This window comes from Pristis pectinata, chromosome 9 (assembly GCF_009764475.1).
Source record: "Pristis pectinata isolate sPriPec2 chromosome 9, sPriPec2.1.pri, whole genome shotgun sequence".
Taxonomy (NCBI): Eukaryota; Metazoa; Chordata; class Chondrichthyes; order Rhinopristiformes; family Pristidae; genus Pristis; species Pristis pectinata.
Genome location: NC_067413.1, coordinates 34,397,682 through 34,418,694, shown reverse-complemented (window position 1 = coordinate 34,418,694; position 21,013 = coordinate 34,397,682). Strand labels below are relative to the sequence as shown.

The window sequence follows — 21,013 nt, the reverse complement described above, 5'->3', positions numbered from 1 at the left end:
GATTGCCATTCCAATGCTATGATGAAGAAATGCTGCAATATTAGATGTGCTCTTTGAGGTAAGGATATTGCTTTGAAGTGAAGCAAGGCCTTGTCTGTATTCTCAGGCGAATATATAGGACCCTTTGTATCATTGTTAATTCAAAGTAGAACAAGGTTCTCCTCTGTTTCTTTGCCAACCCTAGTACCTCTAGAAGTAGATAATCTGCTCATCATCTCATTGCTGGTTTGGGACCTTAATGTGTACATATTGGCCCCAATACTTTGTGATATCTTAAGTTCATAAATATACTGTCTTTCATCACTTCAACTGAAGATGGCAAGATATATTTGTTTTCTAACTACCTGAATGCTTCCTGTTGCAAGGTAACTATAGAGACTCTAGATCATGCTGTGAAAACACACTGAAACGTACACTGATGGAATGAAAGCATTCATTCATTGCTATTGTAATAGCCTAAGTAATACAAATTTGGTTGGCTCTTATGCAAGTAACAGATTGCTTTAAACTCAGGATAATCTTCTAAAATTTAATGCAAGACAGTTTTTTTTGTCAACAAGAATTTATTCTTCACCTACAGCTGACCTGGAATTGCTCAATTCCAACACTGGATACTGGTATTTCATTACATGCATGAGGGGGTTGGGGAGGCAAAAGTACAATTCCACCTACTGCCCTTGCAAAAATCAAGTGAAGAGATAGAGGGGGATGGGTGATGACACACCCATTCTACTCGTTCTCAGTTTCTTTTCAAAAATACCTGCTTCTTTCAGGTGGGACCTGAATGCAAATCAGAGCCTCATAGGGCCTCAGTTCCATTAGCCTCTGGGGTTAAGCAAGATGCTGGCAGCAGCCATCATACCAGCTGAAACTTGAACTAAAGAGGCCATTTCAAGTAAGGTTCTCAAGACTTTGTGGGGCTGAGGCTGTAGTAGTATTCCTCCAGGAACGAAGTAAGGTGTAGAGACGCTTGCACCAGACTTCTTACAGAGTGCTGAATGCCTCAGAACCATTGGGCGTGCTGGATGAAATACAAAAACCCCTCCATCCCTTAGGTTCAACCTTTCCATTATGATGAGGCCGCAACTGAAAGACCTCCCTGGCCCCATGAAGGAGCAGCACAAAAGCTGAACTCTTCAGAACACTGCCCTGCAATAAGGATGTAAAAAGAAAATAGGAGTATGCCCACTCCACCTTTAAGACCAACGTTGATTTTCTATATCAAATTCACCTTCCCACTTGATTCCCTTTTGAGTATCAACCCCAATATTTAATATCCTCAGTGACTGATCATGCACAGCTCTCTAGGATAGAGAATTCTGAATATTCACAATTCACCTGAGTCTTCAATCGTCCCCTGATACTTGACTCCAATCAGTGGAAACAGCCTCTCAGCACCTAACCCCTCACTCCCAAAAATCAGCTCTCCAACCACCGTGCCCCCCCACCCTTGCCACCCCACCCCACACTTGACAAAAATGTCTTGCAATAAAATGATATAGAATCGCCTAATAGCTATGGTGGCACAGAGTATTCAGTTTCAAGGTTATTAAAAAGAAATGAAAGCATCTAAGAAAGAGAGGACAATAAAAGTAGAAAAAAGAGAGAAGGCTGAATTCACAGAAACATTACAACTTAGAAGGAGGCCATTCAGACCACTGGGTCTGTGCTGGCTTCAGTGCAACATTAAAGAGGCAAACTAAAGGATCATGCAAATTTTTAAAAACTGGATTTGCACTTGATAGTCATGGCTGTAGAGTTAAGTTCTATAACATCTTTTTTTAAACAGTCATTCACCATTTTATCAAATACTTGCCAGAATTTATCCCTTTGTTTTACTTGTAACCCTTCACTTTCATTAAATGAGATGAAAACTCAAAGTTATAGAAGGTAGATGTAGGAAGATTGAAGCAGCTTCAACTATATATACAATGTATATAAAGTAACTTCAGAAGCTCTTACCTATGCGTCTTCATGTGCTTTTTACAATTCATGGAAGTCTTGAAAGTTTTCTGACAATAGGGGCACATGAAGGGGCGCACCTCACTGTGGGTGGACATGTGCCTCTTCAGGCTGCCGTTGGTGGTGAAAGTCCCATCACAAATCAAACATTTGTAGGCCTTGAGGCCAGAATGTGTCCGGATGTGTGACTTAAGGACCCCAGATGAAACAAATGCTCTGCCACACTGTGAACATTTGAATGGTTTCTCACCTGTATGAGACCTGAAACGAGAACAAACCAGTTGATTACAACGATCAACACGATTTTACTACAGTAATCCAAATCAGCAGAAATTATTTTTTCGTTCTCTCATTTTAGCATCTGTGATAATAAGTACTGAATATAAGATTGTCACCAATTAATTCCAACTGGGAATTCAGGAGAAACTTCTTTACCCAGAGAGTGGTTAGAATGTGGAATTTGCTACCATTAGCAGTAGTTAAGACAACAACCTGGATGGATTTAAGTGAAATCTAGATAAGCACATGAGTGAGAAAGGAACAGAAGAACAACTAATAGGGTTATATAGAGGTAGAGTGAAAAGGGGCTCATGTGGGACATAAAACACAGCTGTTGGGAGAATAACATGTTTTAGGAGTGTAAGTTCAATGTAATTTTAAAAGATGATAATGCAATGGAGATTCTTCATCACATTTCAAATGAACAGTGTTTTTCTCATACTTAAAGTGCTTTCGTGCTTAGAAGCCAAAGTCTGAACAAGAGAGCTCTGGCAGAGTGTGTCCGTTTTGGGTGTGACTGGCAACTGGAGGGCAAATTGCAAGGCCAATTGTAATAATTTTCCCAAGTACATTTGTCAACTTTCTGCTCCAACAAATTTACATATGCAAGACAAAGTCCTCCAATGGGGTTGGGCTGTGTTTTAAATTGTAATTCTTTTGGTTTTGCTCTTTAAAAATTCCTAAATAAGAGTGCTGACCTTATCCAATTTCATTCGTACAACTGAAAATGTGTTTCTTACAAACAACATTTATTCAGAGTGTTTAATCCATCATAAGTAAGTAACCAGATTTAAACAGAAACAAAAGTGACTTGTAATAAAATTATACAGAATTGTGTAATAGCTGTGGTGACACAGACTATTCAGTTTCAAAGTTGTTAAAAAGAAATGAAATGCCAAAGAAAGAGAGGACAATAAAAGTAGAAAAAAAGAGGAAGCTGAATGCACAGTATTATTAAAACTTAGGAGGCCATTCAGGCCACTGGGTTTGTGCTGGCTTCAGTAGAACATTAAAGGGGCAAACTAAAGGATCACGCAAATATTTGAAAACAGAATTTGTATTTGGTCATCATGGCTGCAGAGTTAAGTTTCTATAACATCTCTCTTCAAAAGTCATTCACCATTTTATCTAGTACTTGCCAGAATTTATCCCTTTTATTATTTGAAATTTGGGGATCAAAACTTGATAAATATAAAGATTAATTTGCAACAACATGAAATAAATAGTGCCGTACAAAATGCTATATGCAAATGCATTGGTATTTCTGTCTTTATCATAGAAAGCAAAATTAATAACTTTCAAATAGGGATTGAGTATATACCAACAAAGAAAACACTTTCAGGGCTTTGGGGAAGAGCAGAAGAATAGTTATAATTAAATAGTTCTTCCAAAGAACCAGTATAGTTATACTAGGTTGACTGCTCTCCTTATGCACTGAATAAACCTATATTGGTGTCAGCTATACAAATTGTAAGGAAACCTTCCACATCATCTCAAAGACATTTCAAATAAGCAATGTTATCACTCATACCTGATATGTTGTTTAAGATGACTAGATTTTTTAAACCCCTTGTTGCAATAAGCACATTTGTATGGCCTATCCCCACCCAGTCCGTCAGTTATGATGCCATTGGCCAAATAATGACTGTACAACTGGCTATTCCGTGGTGTTTGTTGGATGAGGCCTACAGTGGAAAAAAAAAGTGAAGCTTTTAAGTGAATTTAATTTTCATGCATTTTGAAAGCCAGTCATACATTCATGGTTTTATTTCAGACTCAAAGCAAAAAAAAGCTGCAAAAAAAAACTATGAAACGAATCAAATAGATGTCACTAAGTTACACAACAGGTGCTCAACATGCTTTTTGATTGACATTTAGCCATTGTATTAAATTCCCAATACAGTTTGGTTGATCCCACAATACAAGCATTATATGGTCATTATAAGTGAACTTCCACTTAATTACACAAGTTGCAGCAAAACAAAATTCTGTAAAAGCATTAAGGTAAAACAAGAAGGGGTGCAAGATCAACAATTAGAGCATCAGGCAATTTCTACTTAAATATAGCAAACAACCTTGTACTCCAACTGAATGTTTTATGTGCAATTCAAAGGCAAAATGCTATGTTAATAGCTTTGTGTAAAATTGTGATGTCCAAACCTGGAAGAGCACCCTCTACTGTGATATTTCAATTTACATCAGCCACACACAGCCCATTCATATTTTTTGTGCCTGTTAGTTAACATACAGGTTTCTGCCCAAATTAAAATTAAAATTCAAAAAAATACCATAAGTACCCAGCCGGTAATGGAAAAGGAGCTAATTTGGGTGGAAAATAAATAACAAAGAAATCCTCTTATTAAACTAAATAATAAAAACAGAAAAGGAAAAGCAAAGCTTTATGAGAGGAGAGAGATTCCGTCTTAAAATATTATCTTCTCATTTTCCCGGGCATCAAGAGATTGACTTCACAGTTCCATCTGTTTTTGCCTACATTTAAGATCTTCTGCATTTTAATTATCTGAATTCATTTCAGCTGAGCCTCATCGACTAGAGAGAAATTCAAAGCCCTTTAAATCTGGTCTGTCCAGGCACCAGAAGTGAAACAACACTGCTCTAAAGTCACAGTCTATGTGTATCTATGTGGCAGGAGGTCAGCTCATGTTCATTTGTTTTATTACAACAGATAACTTGTACCGCACCCATGCTCAAGGTTGAAATGCCTCTGAGAGAGAGAACTGCCTGCAGTTACCCAATCTCAGATAACAAGTCCTGTTGTTAAGACCAGGACATGTTGAGTGACAGATGCTAGTGCATCTCATACTCAGCTCTGTGGCAAAACTCCATATGGAGATCAACAGCAGAGCCTGGTTGTGCTGAGAGCCCAATTCTCTCATCCCAGCCAGGTAGATCTGCCATAGGATCAGATCTGAATGGGGATTACTGGTGTAGAGGTGAAGAGCAAGGTCATTTATTTTCCAATTTAATATGTTTCAGTATTTTCACTTCTTAGTTTAAAGGGTTTAAAAGTAAATTAATGAATATATTTAAAAACTTAAAACTAAACTGATTAACTTTTATAAAAATTAAATAATATTTAATTTGCAGCAATCTTAATTTTTAGATGTCTCTGAATATCAGAAATGTTTAACAACTGCTACAAAAGCCCTGAAAGCTCCACTCCTAACTTTGTGTCATCTCAGTGCATTCTGTGAGCAGATCTCAGTAACGTGGCTCCTCACTACCGAGGTCTTGCTGGACACTTCCAGAATGCAGAGTTAGCTCAAACAGCCCTCTGTGGCCAGTCCAGGCAAGTCCATGTAGCCACAGGTTTTGAGTATCGAGTCCAGGCAGCAGGCTGAATTTAGCTCAATTTCGCCCAATTATCTCACCAAAGTAACATTCCTTTCTAGTCCTTCCCTCTTATGTACTTATCTACCCCTTAAATCTATACTATTCACACATCTAAGCTTACACACCAAACACTGTAATGAGGTTTCACCTCAATATCTTTTTTTTTGAAATGGCTATCTGGTTTTGAACTTTTCTTTAAGTTGGAATGCTTTCTCTACATCTACCTTATCAAACTCCTTCAGAATTATAATTACGAAATCCTCTAACATGTCTTCTCTCGAGTGTCTCTTCTTAGAGAGAAGAGACACACAGCTTGTTCAGGTTCTTCTCTGCAGTAGATGTATGATTTGTGCATAAAGAAAAGAGTCAAGTCATTGATATTGATTCTTTTCAAGACATTCACCAAAGGTTCATTAGTTTTCCATGCAAATTTAGGGAAAAAGAAACATTTCAAAATGAAGCAATGCTTTATTAACTAATTTATTCATCCAAGGGCATTTATCTTAAGAACACTGCAACAACTTTTAATATGTTACAACAATATTTTTCCCCCAAAAGTGCCACGATGAAACCACATAACAATTTTAATTTTTGTTTAGTGTACATCAATAAAACCATTTGTTTATTGCTTTGCAAACTCTTAGTCATTTGCTGTTGTAAATATGTGTCACATTGCATTTGCTGTCCATTCCCACCAAGTCACACATAATGAAAAGCCTTACCTGAATCAGTGATGAGGATAGGCTCCTGGAGTGGGATATCAGTTAACGTGACACTGTTTTTTAAAATCCGCGTCTTGGCTGGTTTGCGTGGAAATCTTTTCTTAAGCTGCAAGTTTTTGAAGTGTGAAGCAATGTGACTTTTGCGATGCCCTGAGGTCCTGAACTTCTTGTCACAGTGTGGACAGTCAAATGGTCTGGCACCTGATCACAAGGATAGAAGATAAATAGAAAAATGGAATTGAAATATTTGTACAAAATGCGGTATTAGTACAAATCAGGGCTGAGTAAACAAAAAAAATTCCCATTCTAGTCGCACATTTTATTTCAAGAACCCTGGAATTTTAGGAGTGTTCCGAAGCACATTCAATATTTTTTTAAAAATTGTGGTTCCCTTGCTCTTTACAATGACCAAGGTGAAGATAATTGCTCAACACGGAACAAAAAATGATTATCTTGCCCAGAACAGCCACAAATAACTTCAACATGGATGCTTATGTGTGCTTATGTGGGAGCTTGAAAATAACCAAGATTCCCTCTAGATTCTAAGAGTCTGCACAAGACACAATAATTTTGTGCAGGAAGCACACGTGCATTTTCAACCAGACTGAATTCCCCACTACACCGGGTAAGGAAAAACAAAAAGCTCCTTCAACCTATGGCTGAAGCAACCTTTAGTTCCTTCGCACATGCATTAAGTCCCCGTTGTAAACCAGATTTACTCTGAGAAACTATAGAAACCAACCCTGCAGAGCATAAGTAATTTACCAAGCACAGAGATGCAGAGCTCCTCCCAATTCCAAATTATGTTTCACAGGACATTACCTCATCCCCACCCATTGCAAAGTTATATAAATGTTGGCTCGAGCTGTCTGAGATTATAAACTGCAAAGTCACAGCCTGGGTTGACATCCCTTGGGCTGTCCTTTTCCTCCGATGGCTTGACACCAGATCAAAGTGGCTGAAGAGAGACTAGAGGTGCCAGGCATGGCTTAGTTAGCCCTAAACATTTTGTCCAAAGCCCACTTTAAAGGACACCTCTAGATTATCATTACTACATTTCAAATTGATGCAGGAGTTATAAAGGTACCTGTGTGTAGCCGAAGGTGAACCTTTAGACTCCCTTGAGTGGAAAACATCTTTGCGCACATGGGACATCGGAATTCCTTGATGCCGGTATGAGTCTTCATGTGCGCAGTGAGGGTGCTTTTTACAGCAAAAGCCCGGAAGCACTGAGTGCACTTGTAGGGCTTCTCATGAGTGTGGATACGAATATGTCGCACTAGATCACTGGGCTTTTTAAATTCTTTAGTGCAATATGTACACATGTGCCACCTAATTCCATTCACACGGCGGACAGACCCTGTGAACATAGAACAATTAAATACTTACAATAACTCATTGAATACACAGATGCAATATGTATTTCCTCCTCACTGCATCAACCCCGTTTTGAATTCAAGAATTATTTCATGATCTCCCATTATCAGCAAGACTTCAAAAGTGCGGACTTTTACCTCAGACAAACTCAACACCATTCAATCCCAACTTTCTGATTCACACTCTCTTTTGGTTTTAAACCTTGCTTATTCATGTAGCATGACCAAGAAGAAATTGTGCAGCAAAATGTACTACCAGCTTGCTGACTTGCTCATGGTAATGGTGCCTAAATGGATGCAGATCTACAGATCCCATCCTTCATGTTACCACAGTATTTTCATATTTTCAATCCAAAGATTTGCAGATTTGTGTACACTACATTTGTGTAAAAAGTCTATAACTGCCAAACTCTAATGTTAGAATTGCTGCACACTGCTCCATCACTACAATCCTCCTCCAAGACAATTAGTGTGTGGTAGTAGGAAAAACAGAGAAGCATAATTCAGTTCTAATGCTCAGCCTCACATAGAGAAACCAGTACATGGCAAGGAGAAAAATTCCACACTTGCAACAATATCAGTATTTACTCTTTCACTTAGTAACAATTTTTTTTGAGTAAGAATCAGTTTTAAAATAAGGAACTTTAAACCATTTATTGGCTACATTCCTGCAACAGTTTTTCATTCCAATATTCAGTTTAATGATCCTAAAACATGACATCTATCAAACACCTATAGGATTTATAAAGAAGGCCATGGTGCAGAATATTGGAATTAGATTACAATGGGGAAAACTGAGCTACAGTTATACACATTATTAATAACACCAAGGAGCTATCTAGCTTCTGCCCTTTACCCAATCATCTGACTATACTTCAACTAACCACTAACAAAATAACACCTTAGATTCTGCTGAAAGATTCTTTGTCAAGTATTTGTAGGCGATCTCCTGCACATCGATTCCCCCTTATGAATATGAATGGACAGTCTTCAATAATTAGCCCACTCTAAAATCATGCAATTGCTCATTTACTAGAACAACTTGGACAAGTTATTTCACTATGCTGGTTAATTACTTAACTTTTAATGATGAATTATTACACACTATTGGGTGTGGGCTTATGCTAGCTACTATAACCCACCCAATGGTATTAAAGAAAGTAAGAAATAACACAACTCGCATGAGGATAACATAACTCTGTGCAGTTGGCACTCCATTCAAAGAATCACCCATATATATGACTTTTGACATTTGGCTTAATGCAAGATTTGACCTTGACTTTGTTGCCTTCGTCTTTGACATTTTATTCAAAACATGATATTCGATGTCACACACAACCAAGGCTTTTCAATGACAAAAAGATTTGTGCATTATTCTCCACATCATAAAATCAAACATCACAGGAGGAGGTCCTTTAGCCCATCTGTGCTGGTGCCAGCTCCTGGTAGACCCCAATTTTTTTCCCAATTATCCTACAACTATTTTCCCCTTCAAGCAGTTAGCCAATCACCATTTGAAAATTATTACTTAATCTCCCTCCACCATTTTCAGCAATGCATTCCAGATCACAGCATAAGACACATCTTCATGTTGTCTTTGGTTGCTTAGTCAACGGCCCAATTTGTTACCAACTTGTATAGTTTCCTCCTACTTACTCGAGAAAAACCTCTGTGAATACCAATAGTCATATCAAAGGACTAAAAGGATAGATTTCTCTGATCTGAATCTTACCGGGATACAACATCATTTTTTTCACTACATCAACATTCTCCTTGCCAGACAGTTTTTCCAAGCGCTGTTGGTGTGACTGTGGAGCAGAAGACTGAGTCTGTTGAAGTGGTGTACCCTGCGCATCCTGGGACTGACTTCGGGACAACAAAGCCCTCGGTTGACCAGCCTCTGACTGATGAGCTTGAATGGGAATGGTAGTTAGCCCACTGTTTTCTAAGGCTTGCTGTAATTGAATTTAAAGTCACATTTTTTTAAATAAAATTACATTTCAAAGCTAGTAAAGACTACACCATCTCAAAGTACATAAAAGTGAAAAGACTGGTTAAATGGTTCAAAATATAGGGTGACGATGAGTTGTGACAGCAATGCAACCTAATTTTTTTTTCATTGCAGCTTATTAAGAATTAAGGGAAGCTTGGTAGCAAAGAGGGCACATTAATAAGCTATGAAGGTCTACATTCAGACATAGTGTTTAAAATTGGGTAACTTTTTGTTTATCAACTTCAATACAAAATAATCCAGGAGACCAACGTGCTCTTTTGTGTCAGCAGTACATTTGTATGCCTTCTTCATTGTTACTTACCTGTCAGTTCAAAGATTCAGAAGCTGGTTTGGTATTACAAAACTAGTTCTAAGTTAATGAAGTGGAGATGGATAACTCACTTGCAAGATGTCCTGATTAATACTGCCCTCTATGGTGATTTGCTGCACTGGCTGCTGAGACGGAGGTCCATCTCCAGTCACCTGCTCTGACAGTTCCAGGAGCTGCTGAATAACATCAGTCACTGCTTGTGCTCCTTGATGACCTCCGACTGATGTTACTGGTGATGATCCAACTGCCTGCCATTGTAATTTAAAAGAGTAAGTGAATGAAACTCAGTGAGCAATTCACACCTGGCTATCATTCAGTGCTTTTACAAAACACTGGTCCAGTCTCAGCTGCAGAACTGTGTTCAATTCTGGTTACCTATTAGAGGGAGGATGTAATTGCATTAGAGGGTTCTGATAAAAATTACGACAATGGTTACTGGGAAGAGGACTATGTTTACAAGGATAGACTAGAGGGGTTGGGACTGTTTCCTTTAGAGGTGGCAACTTGTGTAGGCCGAGCCAACATTTTGGCTTAACAGCCAATTTTTTTAGATCCCTCAGAAGCTTTTTAGCACAAAGTTTCTGGTGAATATTACTCTATGGCTGAAATTGGAAGAAAGTTTAATTTTTTTTAAAAAAAGCGAAGGCTGAAGAGAGATCTGATAAAGTATGCAAAATGATGACGTGTCTGGACAGAGTGAATAGTAGGAGGTTCTCCCATTAGTGGAGGGGTTGAGGATGACAGGTCACAAATATAGAGTCATACAGCATGGAAACAAGTCCTCCATCACACTATGTCCATGCCAGCCAATGAATAACTATCTATACAGGTACTATACAGGAGTGCCCTTCCCAGCACTCATCCTGTAGCCTTCTGTGCCATGATATTTCAGGTGCTTATCTAAATACTTCTTAAATGATGTGAGAGTACCTGCCTGCACCACTTCACATTCTTCTTCACATCTCCTCAAAAATCTCCTACCTCTTACCCTAAATCTATGCCCTCTGGTTATAAGCATCTCTGCTAAGGGCAAAAGTTTCTCACTATCTACACTATGCCCCTCATATTTCTTCAGATCCCCCCTTCAGCCTTTTCCAATCCAAGAAAAACAAACCCAACCTAACTTGTCTCAACTCAAACCTTAAACACTCGTTCTGGGCAACATCTTTGTGTACTTCTGGTCTCCACGTTATGGGAAGAATGCGGTTGCTTAGGAGAGGATGCAGAGAAGATTCACAAAGTATCCCAGCTGTGGTCTAACTAAGGTATAAACTAAGAGGAAGGGAATTAATAGTGCCACGAGGAAAAACTATTTTTGTGCAGCATGTGGTTGGAATTTGGAATGCAGTGCTTGTAGATATGGTGAAGGTATTTTGTTCTACATGAGGGAATTAGATAAATATGATGAAGAAAAACAAATTACAAGGCTTCAGAAAGGGGTCCAGTGGTGGAACAAGTGAGCTGCTCTAGTAAAGAGCTGGTGCAGACATGATGGGCCAAATGGTCTGCTTCTCTACTGTAATGATTCTATGATGGGAAAAGAAACATAAATTCCCTTATTCTTCCCATCATGTGCAGCCTTTCAATTGAAATGGGCTCACAGATCCTTGGGAAAGAATACAAGAACAGATTCCCTGCATAAATGCGGCAGAATTGTACAAACTAATGCACCAGCTCTGGACTGTAGCAGCAGAACTTGCCAGTGGGACTTGATAAGCAAATATAGGATTTCCATATTTGCCTAGGATCCCAAAACTTGCAGATATTTATGCCATGAAATGCTACCTAGAACTACCTATGCAAAAGTACTGGAAAAACCCAGTGGTTTGGGCTAATTCCATGCTCCTAAAGGAGCCCACTGCTGTAGTATGGGTTTGGAGAGTAATGCTATCCGACTCCTTGCTGTGGTCATTACTCCCACAGAAGAGAAAAAGCAATGCTTAAAGGCAACACTTGCAGTGATTGAGAGTGTAGAACTTTGATCGCAGAGCACCTGATGATAGAATTTGAACTTAGTCGCTATATATCAATGACCAGGAAGATGTATTGTGTATGATGTGCCTATTTTTATACACCTGCATTGTGAAAAAATGTGGACACGTTATAAATATTATTACCTTCAATTTCAATACATTTAAGTTATATATAACAGTTTTGTCTTGTTGATAAATTGCAGTTGCCCACAGTTTGCATGCATGCACAAATACCAGAACTAAATGTCCTGACATAATCTCCTTTCAATAAAACTGAAGAACATTTGTCAAAATTATAGGAAACTCTGACTGCACAAAGAGACTAAATTTATAATGTAGGTCAATCTATATTACTGTCTACACATTTGTATAGGTGAATACAGAATGATTGGGCAATTATTCTATATAATGGAATTCAAGTCAGAGACAAAGACAATTCTAGGTAATGGAAATGTGGCAGATAATGTAGGTTTTTCAGATGGTATTTAATGTAAGAAGTTAAATCATTCAAGATTACATACAACTACTTGGACAGATGTCACTCGGGGTCAAAAAGCTTTGTGTAAATCTTATGTTATAATGACAGAGAAGCAGGCCATTCAGTCCATTGGGTCTATGCTGGATCCCAGGGCAGCAATCCCATTTGTCCCTTTCCCTCTCTCCTTATTTCCCTATATCACTGCAGCTTCATCCCTCTCACACATACTAATCAATTCCTCAATGATTCCATCTGTCATTAATCTACAGTTACCAATTAGTCTACCAATTGTTTTTGGAGTGTGGGAGGAATATTGAGCAACTGAAGTAGTCACACTGCAGTCACAGAGAGAACATGCAGATTCTGTACCCAGGATTGGGATTAAACAAAGGTCCTTGGAGCTGTGGGATAGCAACACTAACGGCCATCTTTGGGGTTTTTACAGGGGTGGATCAAGTAGATTTCTGTCTTGGAAGTCGGTTTGTTTTCCATTATTATTAATTTGGGCAAAGGCACAAAGGAAATTGTACTGAAGCTGAATCCATGTATCAAATTAGTTGGTGACAAAGAGATGGGGGGGGGGGGTGATGGTCATGCAAGAGGATGGACAAAGAGGTGGCAGACAATTAGTGCAGAGAAGTGAATGGTACACAATAGTGAATTGCTCACAACGTATAGAAAAAAATCAGACTGATCTGCTGTAATGTTTTTGAAAGTTATGCAGTACTGCATAACCATGGCTCTGTGGATATTTATACAAGTGGAATGTGCAATGCTGGCCTAACTTGAGAAATATCTTTCTTAACTAAGGGCAGTTAATGAATGCGAAATCAAACAAATTTAATTACCGGTACATTGTGCACAGTGTCACTTATTACTCGTGAGGATTCCGATCCATCTGAGTGCATCCTGCTGATGTGTGCATTAAGGCTGCCTAGTTTTCGAAACACACAGCTACATTCCTCACACTGATAAGCTGGCTGGTCCCCATCCTTCACCTGTGTAGCAAGTGAAGAAAGCAGTTTCAGCAAAAAAATATAAAAGCCGACATTTAAGCAAGTACAGTAATTTACTCCCAATGACCACTGAACACAAGATACTAAACTGGAACAATCCTCTGCTTTTCTGCTAATTATTATCTTCTTTATAGGAGAATAACAGAAGAGGAAAGATGCTGCACAGGAACATTCTGCCCATTAAAGGCAGCAATGGAGTTCTAGTAAAGCTCCTGCAAGAACACTTATTTGGTACTGCTAAACACTGGACTGGCTGGCTGATTTCACACAGAACTGCCAGCTAGCTTCAATGTATATTTAAGTATTTTTCTTTCCTGTGCAACTGGGTCTACAGCCAATTCTCTGTTAGCGAACTGGGGGGCAGGGTGGGGAAAAGATACAATTCACACCTGGCCCTTCCACCCAATGCCAGCTAGAACTCGTGCATCTGGATTCATTCTCAAGCCGGATTAGCTTCAGGAAAGCACTTGTCCAGGCCTCACCTGACACAGACAATGATCCAGAGTTTTACAGTTACCCCACTGTGGTCTTCCCAGCAGGATTTCTGGGATCCTCCAGGAGAAGGGGGTTTCTTTGAATTGGGGCTTCTTCACAGTGAGGGAATGAATCCCGCCACCAAAAGATTGGTAGGTAGCTAAGCTGTGCCCCAGTCTAGCCGACTGTCGAATATTACCACTTCGATGCAGGAGGCGTACAAGAAAGCAGTGGAAGCTACAAGGATGACAATCCCAGCTGATGGTGTCTCATGAATTCACACAAGATACAGGCTGCATTCTAATACACTAAAACCATCTGACACTTATACAGATTTGTCCCATATCTGCCCCTTTTGAATCCCTTCACTGTCTTACTTGCCTATAGCCAAAAGCTTCTTTGTGTTTCCCTGCCCATTACCATTCCCTACCTTATATTCAGAGTGGTGATTCTGGGCTGTGGGTTAAATACCCTGAACCTGAAACTTAGGCTGGTAGGCAAGTGTTACACCCTCCCAACCCAAAATCCAATCAGGGTCAATAATAATTGAGTCATAGAGTCATACAGCTCAGAAATGGGACCAGGCTGACCTTTTTGCCTGCCTACACAAATCTCATTTGCCTGTATTAGTTTCCTATCCTCCTATGCCTTGCCAATTCAACTGAATGACTAAATGTAAAAAGACATTTAGTCATTGTGACTGCACCTGATTCCACCACCTCCTCTGCCGCTCATTCCAAATATCAACCACTCTTTTCATAAAAAACTTTCCCCTCAGATTCACCAATCTTGTTATTTTTCTAACTATCTGTTCTTCTAGTTTATTTCTATTGTTATATTTCACTATGATTGGAAATAAATCAATAAATATAAATAAGGTGAGAGCTAAAGTGTTTGAGTAGAAATTAAAGGTGTCAAGAGAAAGTTATAGCTTAAGCTTCAAAGATCAATTATGCTTTTACAATCAGCCTTATTTTGAATATCAACCTAACTAAAGCTCCATTTGTGGTTATTTATATCATCACAATTAATCAATCTAATTGAACTAGCTATTGCACTTCAGCAGCTAATTGGAGCTTTCTTCTTCTGAAGACACCACAACCAGACTTGTGCATGTTGCAGGTATGAACAGGGAAATGGTGTGTACAGAATCCATTTACTCCCTATTTTCCTGACACACAATCTGGAAAATACCAATTCTCTAAGATAGTTGTGTTCTTCCAGTTCCAGCCTCGGGTGCATTCCTGATTTCCTTTGCAACAGCTCTCTCCACCTCTCCCACTCTCTCTCTCTCTCTCCTTCAAGATGGTCCCCAAAACCTATTTCTTTATCTGTCCTAATAATGTGGCATAACCTAAAACTTATCGTAATAATCTGTAATTGCCTTTGGATATTCTTACTATACTGAAGACTTAACAAAATGCACGTTGTTACTGAATGTCTACATTTTTTAAATTAAAGTGACACAAAAGCAATAGTGTCATTTCTACAGTCAGTTTATTATCATGATCACACACTGCTCCTGCAGCTGGTTTCAATGAGTGCTGGATGCACTATAGCACAAACAGACGTAGTTGGCACATTAATCCTATTTTAATATGGATTTGGGTACATCACAGCTGGATTTTGAAATTTTATTTTGGAGCCAAGAACATACTTGTTTTGGAATTCATTGCCAATTGTCTATGTGGGAAAGTAATGAAATGTTAAAATGCGATTGGCTGACAAAAGAAACTAATGACTAGCAGCCAAAATAGCTAAGCAAAGGGTTCCAGAAAGCACACTTGAGCACTAGGTTTAAAATATTGCAAAATGGGGAAGTTTAGATGTTGCAAGGCACAGTATTCCACAGTTTAGCTAAATTTCAAAATCAGGAGTAAAACCAAGAAGAAGCCAGGCCAAAAGCTTTATTAAGCATGAAGAGTATACTATTACCTCAGTGTGAACCCTTTGTATGTGTGCTCGTAGGTTGCCTCTCTGTGAAAATGAAGCCGGGCAAAAGACACAAAAATGTGGTTTTTCACCAGTATGCTTGATCATATGAATCTGCAGTGCTCCTTTCTGGTTGAAAGCCTTTCCACAATCACCACATTTAAATGGCCGTTCACCTACAATACCAAGTAAAAGTTAGTAAGTGCAGAAACATTTGCAGAGAAATAATGACATCACACATTATGTTAGGTAGTAAAATTACATAGATCATAGGGTGAGTTAATGCAATGTCAACAACACTAGATGTACCCTGTACTGGGTTAAACTGATGGTGATCATATTAGTAATATTGTGTGTTAATTCAGGGTTGATTGTTCACAACTGTTACTGCTCAAAGTATCATGAAGTTCCCAATTAAACACACTGCAATCAAGTAAATTATTACCAAACACTTGTTTACAAATATTAATACCAATAATGAAAAATGCTTTAGTTCCGGCAACTAAATAAAATGATAGCAATTTGCATTCATTAAATAGCTTCTACATGGTATATTTAATGATTAGCTGCATTTTGTGGCAGTAGATCTCACATAGAACTGGATCAGGAGCAAGTGAAATCCCTTCCTTAAATAATTCTAAACATTTCATTTCTTTTTAAACAAAAGGTTATAGCAATACAATAATTAGAAGATGGGTGGCAGCAAAGTGTAAGTTCTAACACAACCTTCAAGTTCTGAAATAAATTCCTCTAGTCTTCACATTCCAAGTGAAATTTTATAAACTTCTCCTCCAACCCCACAAATAATTTTCCAGTTCAAGTTATGCCCTGCCACCAAACTTGTTTCCCATTGTATCCACTTAATGACAGTACAGATTATTCACATATATCTGTTAGAATCTCAATGCACAAATTGGGGAAATGACATCATCAAGAGTCAAGGGAGAGTGGCCCAATCATACTCCAGTGCTCTATTGGGTGACTGGAGTGAAGTAAAATGAAACTGAAATCATCATGTTTCACTCTGGGAAAATCCATTTCCAATCACATAAAATTGGGGAAACATGTTATGTCATTGAATTGCTAGGCAAACTTCTTTTGAATAGTGTAGTAATGGGCAGATCACATAATTGATTAATGACTGCTGTAATAATTTCAAAATGATATTTCTCTAGAAAGAACAGATTCAAATATTTTCAGATTTTGCCATTGATACCCTAACCAATGCTTCACTGTAAGTTACGTGTATGTACAATTTTATTAGAGTGAACTACATGTTCTCAATGCCAAAAAAGTTGCAGTTCGTTCTGGTCGGACATACAGAGTAAGTGACAGCAACCATGGGAGTACAGAGAGACCTTGGCACGCCAGTCCAGAGCGCCCTGAAAGTGGCAACACAGATGGATAGGGTAGTGAGAAAGGTATCTGGTATGCTTGCCTTCACACGCCGAGGCAGTGAGTATAAGAATTGGGACATATGGTATCAGTTATACAAAACATTGGTTAGACCACATGTAGTCTGGTTGCCACACTACGGAAAGTATGTGGTGAACAACAGAGACAGTGCAGAAGAGAGTCACCAGGATGTTGCCTGGAATGGAGGGATCTAGTTATAAGTAAGGACTGGATAGTCTGGGTTTATTCTCACTGCAAAGCAGGAGGATGAGAGGTGAGCTTATAGAGATTTATAAAATTATGAGGGGCATAGATAGAATAAATAGCCAGCATCTTTTTCCCAGGGCAGGGGAGTCTAAAACAAGAGGGCAGGGGTTTAAGGTGAGAGGGGAGAAATTTAAAGGAGATGTGAGGGGTAAGTTTTTCCACACAGAGGGCAGTGAATATCTGGAGCATGCTGCTAAAGGTGGTAGTGGAGACAGATACAATTACAATGTTTCAAAGGCATTTAGACAGGTACTTGGAGAGGAATGGCATAGAGAGATACAGGCCAAATACAGGAAATGTAGATGGGCATCACAGTTGGCATGGACAAGGTGGGTAGAAAGGTCTCATTTCTGCGCTGTATATTTCTGTGATTCTATGTTAATCACCTGCATTAATGGAAAGTGAATCATCTTCTAAGTTATCCTTGTAAAAGGTATTCTGATAAATAATCCAATACTAGCTTCACAGCATACCTCACCTGTATGTATTCTGATGTGTCGAATTAACTGGCTAGGCTTCTGGAATGTTTTCCCGCAATGTTCACAACGATGAGAGAACCCTGATCTATCTACATGCCGTTTGTACTGCTTGGTACACAGGGATGACCTGCGGATTAAGGGATGCATAAAATTTATGAACGTCAGATTGAAGCTCCTGCAACATCTTATGGAAAAATATTACAGCCGAAGAGCATCCAGAATTTCTTCTGTAAGCATTTACCACAAAGATTTACAGCATTTTAAGCAGTGTTGATGGAAGCCTTAAATTACAAAGAGACAGTGATAGATTAAATGGATAGCAACTAGAAAATGAATTTCAATGCACTGAAATGTGAAGTCATCCACTTTGGATTTAATACTACTTTCTAAATGGTGAAAAGCAAGAGGTCCAAAGTACCTTGGAATCCAGGTATATTGATTATTAAAATGCCATGCAATGGTACAGAAAACATTCCCAACAGAATACTGGCTTTTCTAGCTGAAGAACTAGAGTACCAGGGGAAGAAGCAATTTTACTGCTTTCCAAATCCCCAGCAACAAAACATGGAGTACTGAGAGGAATTATGGCTACCACATCTTTGGGAGAAAATACTAGCCTTGGAGAGTTCAATATAAATTTACCAAAACGGTACAAGGACTCTGAATGTTAAATTAAGAGATCACACAAACTATGACTGTTTAAGGGGGGGAAGTATTTCAGAAAATTTCCAGGAACTACATGAGCATTTCATCCGCAAACAATACAAAAGAGCCCTCTCGAACTGGCCAGGGTCCTAATTAAGTGTTCAACTATGTGACTTTGAGAAAAGAAGTCAGAGGAAATATCTTGCCATCTTAAGAAGAAATGAATTCTCCTCATACATACATTTTTCCAAACCCTTTCCGCCTACGGGGGATCCGATAATATTACTACTCCATAAATAGTAAACAAGAGTCTACCTGCAAGCTCCGCTCTAGAAGCAGCTGAGGCAGTGTGAAAGCAAAATAATGCAAATGCTGGAAATCTGAAAAAATAAGAAATGTGAACATACTCAGCAGACCAGGCAGTATTTGTGCAGAGAGAAACAGAGTTAATATGTTAGATCAATGTTCTGATGAGCGTCATCAACCCCATTTCTCTCTCCACAGAAACTGCCCGACCCACTGATATTTCCAACAAGGTGTTTAATTCTATACTGGACTGCTGCTTCAGATAAAATAAAAGTTTATGGCTATTAACCTATTGATTACTGATTTCAGATGTCCATATGGAAAAGAGGAAGCAGTTACAAATATAATGTAGTCAATGGATCACCAAAAGATACAAATCTCAAAGGTCTTAGATTTCCCATTGACAATGTGGGGCTGTAATTTGATAACTGGAAGATTCAGGTAATTTTAAAGAGGTGCTGCACATCTACATTGTATAAGGTAGTCAAATTTCATAAAAGAACAAGTGTGATTTAGCTAGGTAGGCTGAAATATTAAAAAGTTTAACATCTACTTGGTAGGGTGCTAAGCCAACTGATAGGACCTCCCATCTACCTACCTCACTCTACCACATCCAAGGTTATGAGGCAGGCTGGAATGAAAATGTCATAACCTGAATATAGCCCAAGGGCTGAACAATGTGCATCACAGGTAGAGACATATTTACTTTATAACTGAATTGCTACGCAATGTGTGAGAAAGCCCAATATTTACATCATAAATAAGCCATTACACTTCTGCCTCAAATCACACACCTAACTCTATAGTGAGATTTCATATGATCGCGTAGCTGGGAAGGCCTTTCAAATTCTTTAGTGCAGATCTTACAAACATGCACTTGGCTTCCATTTAGTTCCTGCCGGTGTTCCTCCAGATGTCTACTAAGTTGGCTCTGTAACGTAAATTCATCACCGCATTCTGTACATATCAAGTTCTACAGAGGAGAAAATTAATACAAAAAAGTCAGGCCATTTGAAGCTGTACAAGTTTCTGCAAAAACTATGTCAAAATTCACAATTATTTTCACAGACCAATTAGTAAAATTTATGACACTAAAAATAGAAACTGGTGATTTTAATTTTATATCCCTATTTTTTCCCACTCCCACCCCCATGGCCCTTTCACCCTTACACTGATAAATAAAGTAGTGGCAACGTAGTTCTATCAGCCACCATTTCAATCAATCACAGCAAATAATTCAGTGTCGAAAGCAAATCCCATGAGAGGCTTAACCTAACCTTTAACAGCAAAGTGAAAATAGAAACAGATGTTAGCTGATAACTGTGTAGAATACACAAGCTCAGTTTATTGCAAGGTTCTGGTACTCTATTAGAAATAATACATTCTAAACCAGAAGTACAAATTTGGAAGAGAAATGTCACCAGTTTCACACACAATAACTGGCACATCCCCACGTGAGCTCTAGCAAATTTGCAATTTCCACACATTATGTGCAAATTCCAAACTTCCTGACTGCTCTTGTAGCATTTCTGTGACTTTGTTCCAAGTACTGGACTGCTCATGGAGACCAGCAAAGGAGCACAAAGTCCCTGAGATTACTGAGCACTTGCACTGTGCAATCATCTCCCACAACTGTGACTCTACTCGGTTCGATGGACAGGAGCAGGCACAAGCCATTACAGAGAGCATTATCCACACAAAATTCTGGAGGAACTGAGCAGGTCAGGCAGCATCTATGGAGGCAAATAAACAGTCGATATTTTGGGTCTAGACCCTTCATCAGAACTGACCTGAAACGTTGACTGTTTATTTGCCTCCATAGATATTGCCTGACCTGCTCAGTTCCTTCAGCATTTTGTGTGTTGCTTCAGATTCCAGCATCTGCAGTATCTCGTGTCACAGAGAGCATTATCTCATTTACATCATTTTATTGAATTTCTCAAATTTGAACTTTTTGCATGTTTAGTTTAAATTTATCATAATTTTGAATTGTTTTTGTTAGATTACACTTAAATGGATTATAATTGTTTT

General features: G+C 38.7%; 1 protein-coding gene across 1 annotated transcript in view; it reads right to left on the bottom strand.

Annotated features, from left to right (window-relative positions):
* The window catches only part of LOC127574224 (zinc finger protein 236-like), a 97,672-nt gene that overhangs the window by 44,112 nt on the left and 32,547 nt on the right, over nucleotides 1-21,013 (bottom strand). Inside the window, exons 4-13 of the mRNA XM_052023043.1 lie at nucleotides 19,777-19,955; nucleotides 18,031-18,158; nucleotides 15,894-16,066; nucleotides 13,317-13,466; nucleotides 10,089-10,265; nucleotides 9,426-9,648; nucleotides 7,405-7,677; nucleotides 6,318-6,518; nucleotides 3,773-3,926; nucleotides 1,963-2,223 (exon numbers count right to left, since the gene is read on the bottom strand). Coding sequence (XP_051879003.1) covers nucleotides 1,963-2,223; nucleotides 3,773-3,926; nucleotides 6,318-6,518; nucleotides 7,405-7,677; nucleotides 9,426-9,648; nucleotides 10,089-10,265; nucleotides 13,317-13,466; nucleotides 15,894-16,066; nucleotides 18,031-18,158; nucleotides 19,777-19,955 — 1,919 coding nt within the window. The remainder of the gene's footprint in view (nucleotides 1-1,962; nucleotides 2,224-3,772; nucleotides 3,927-6,317; nucleotides 6,519-7,404; nucleotides 7,678-9,425; nucleotides 9,649-10,088; nucleotides 10,266-13,316; nucleotides 13,467-15,893; nucleotides 16,067-18,030; nucleotides 18,159-19,776; nucleotides 19,956-21,013) is intronic.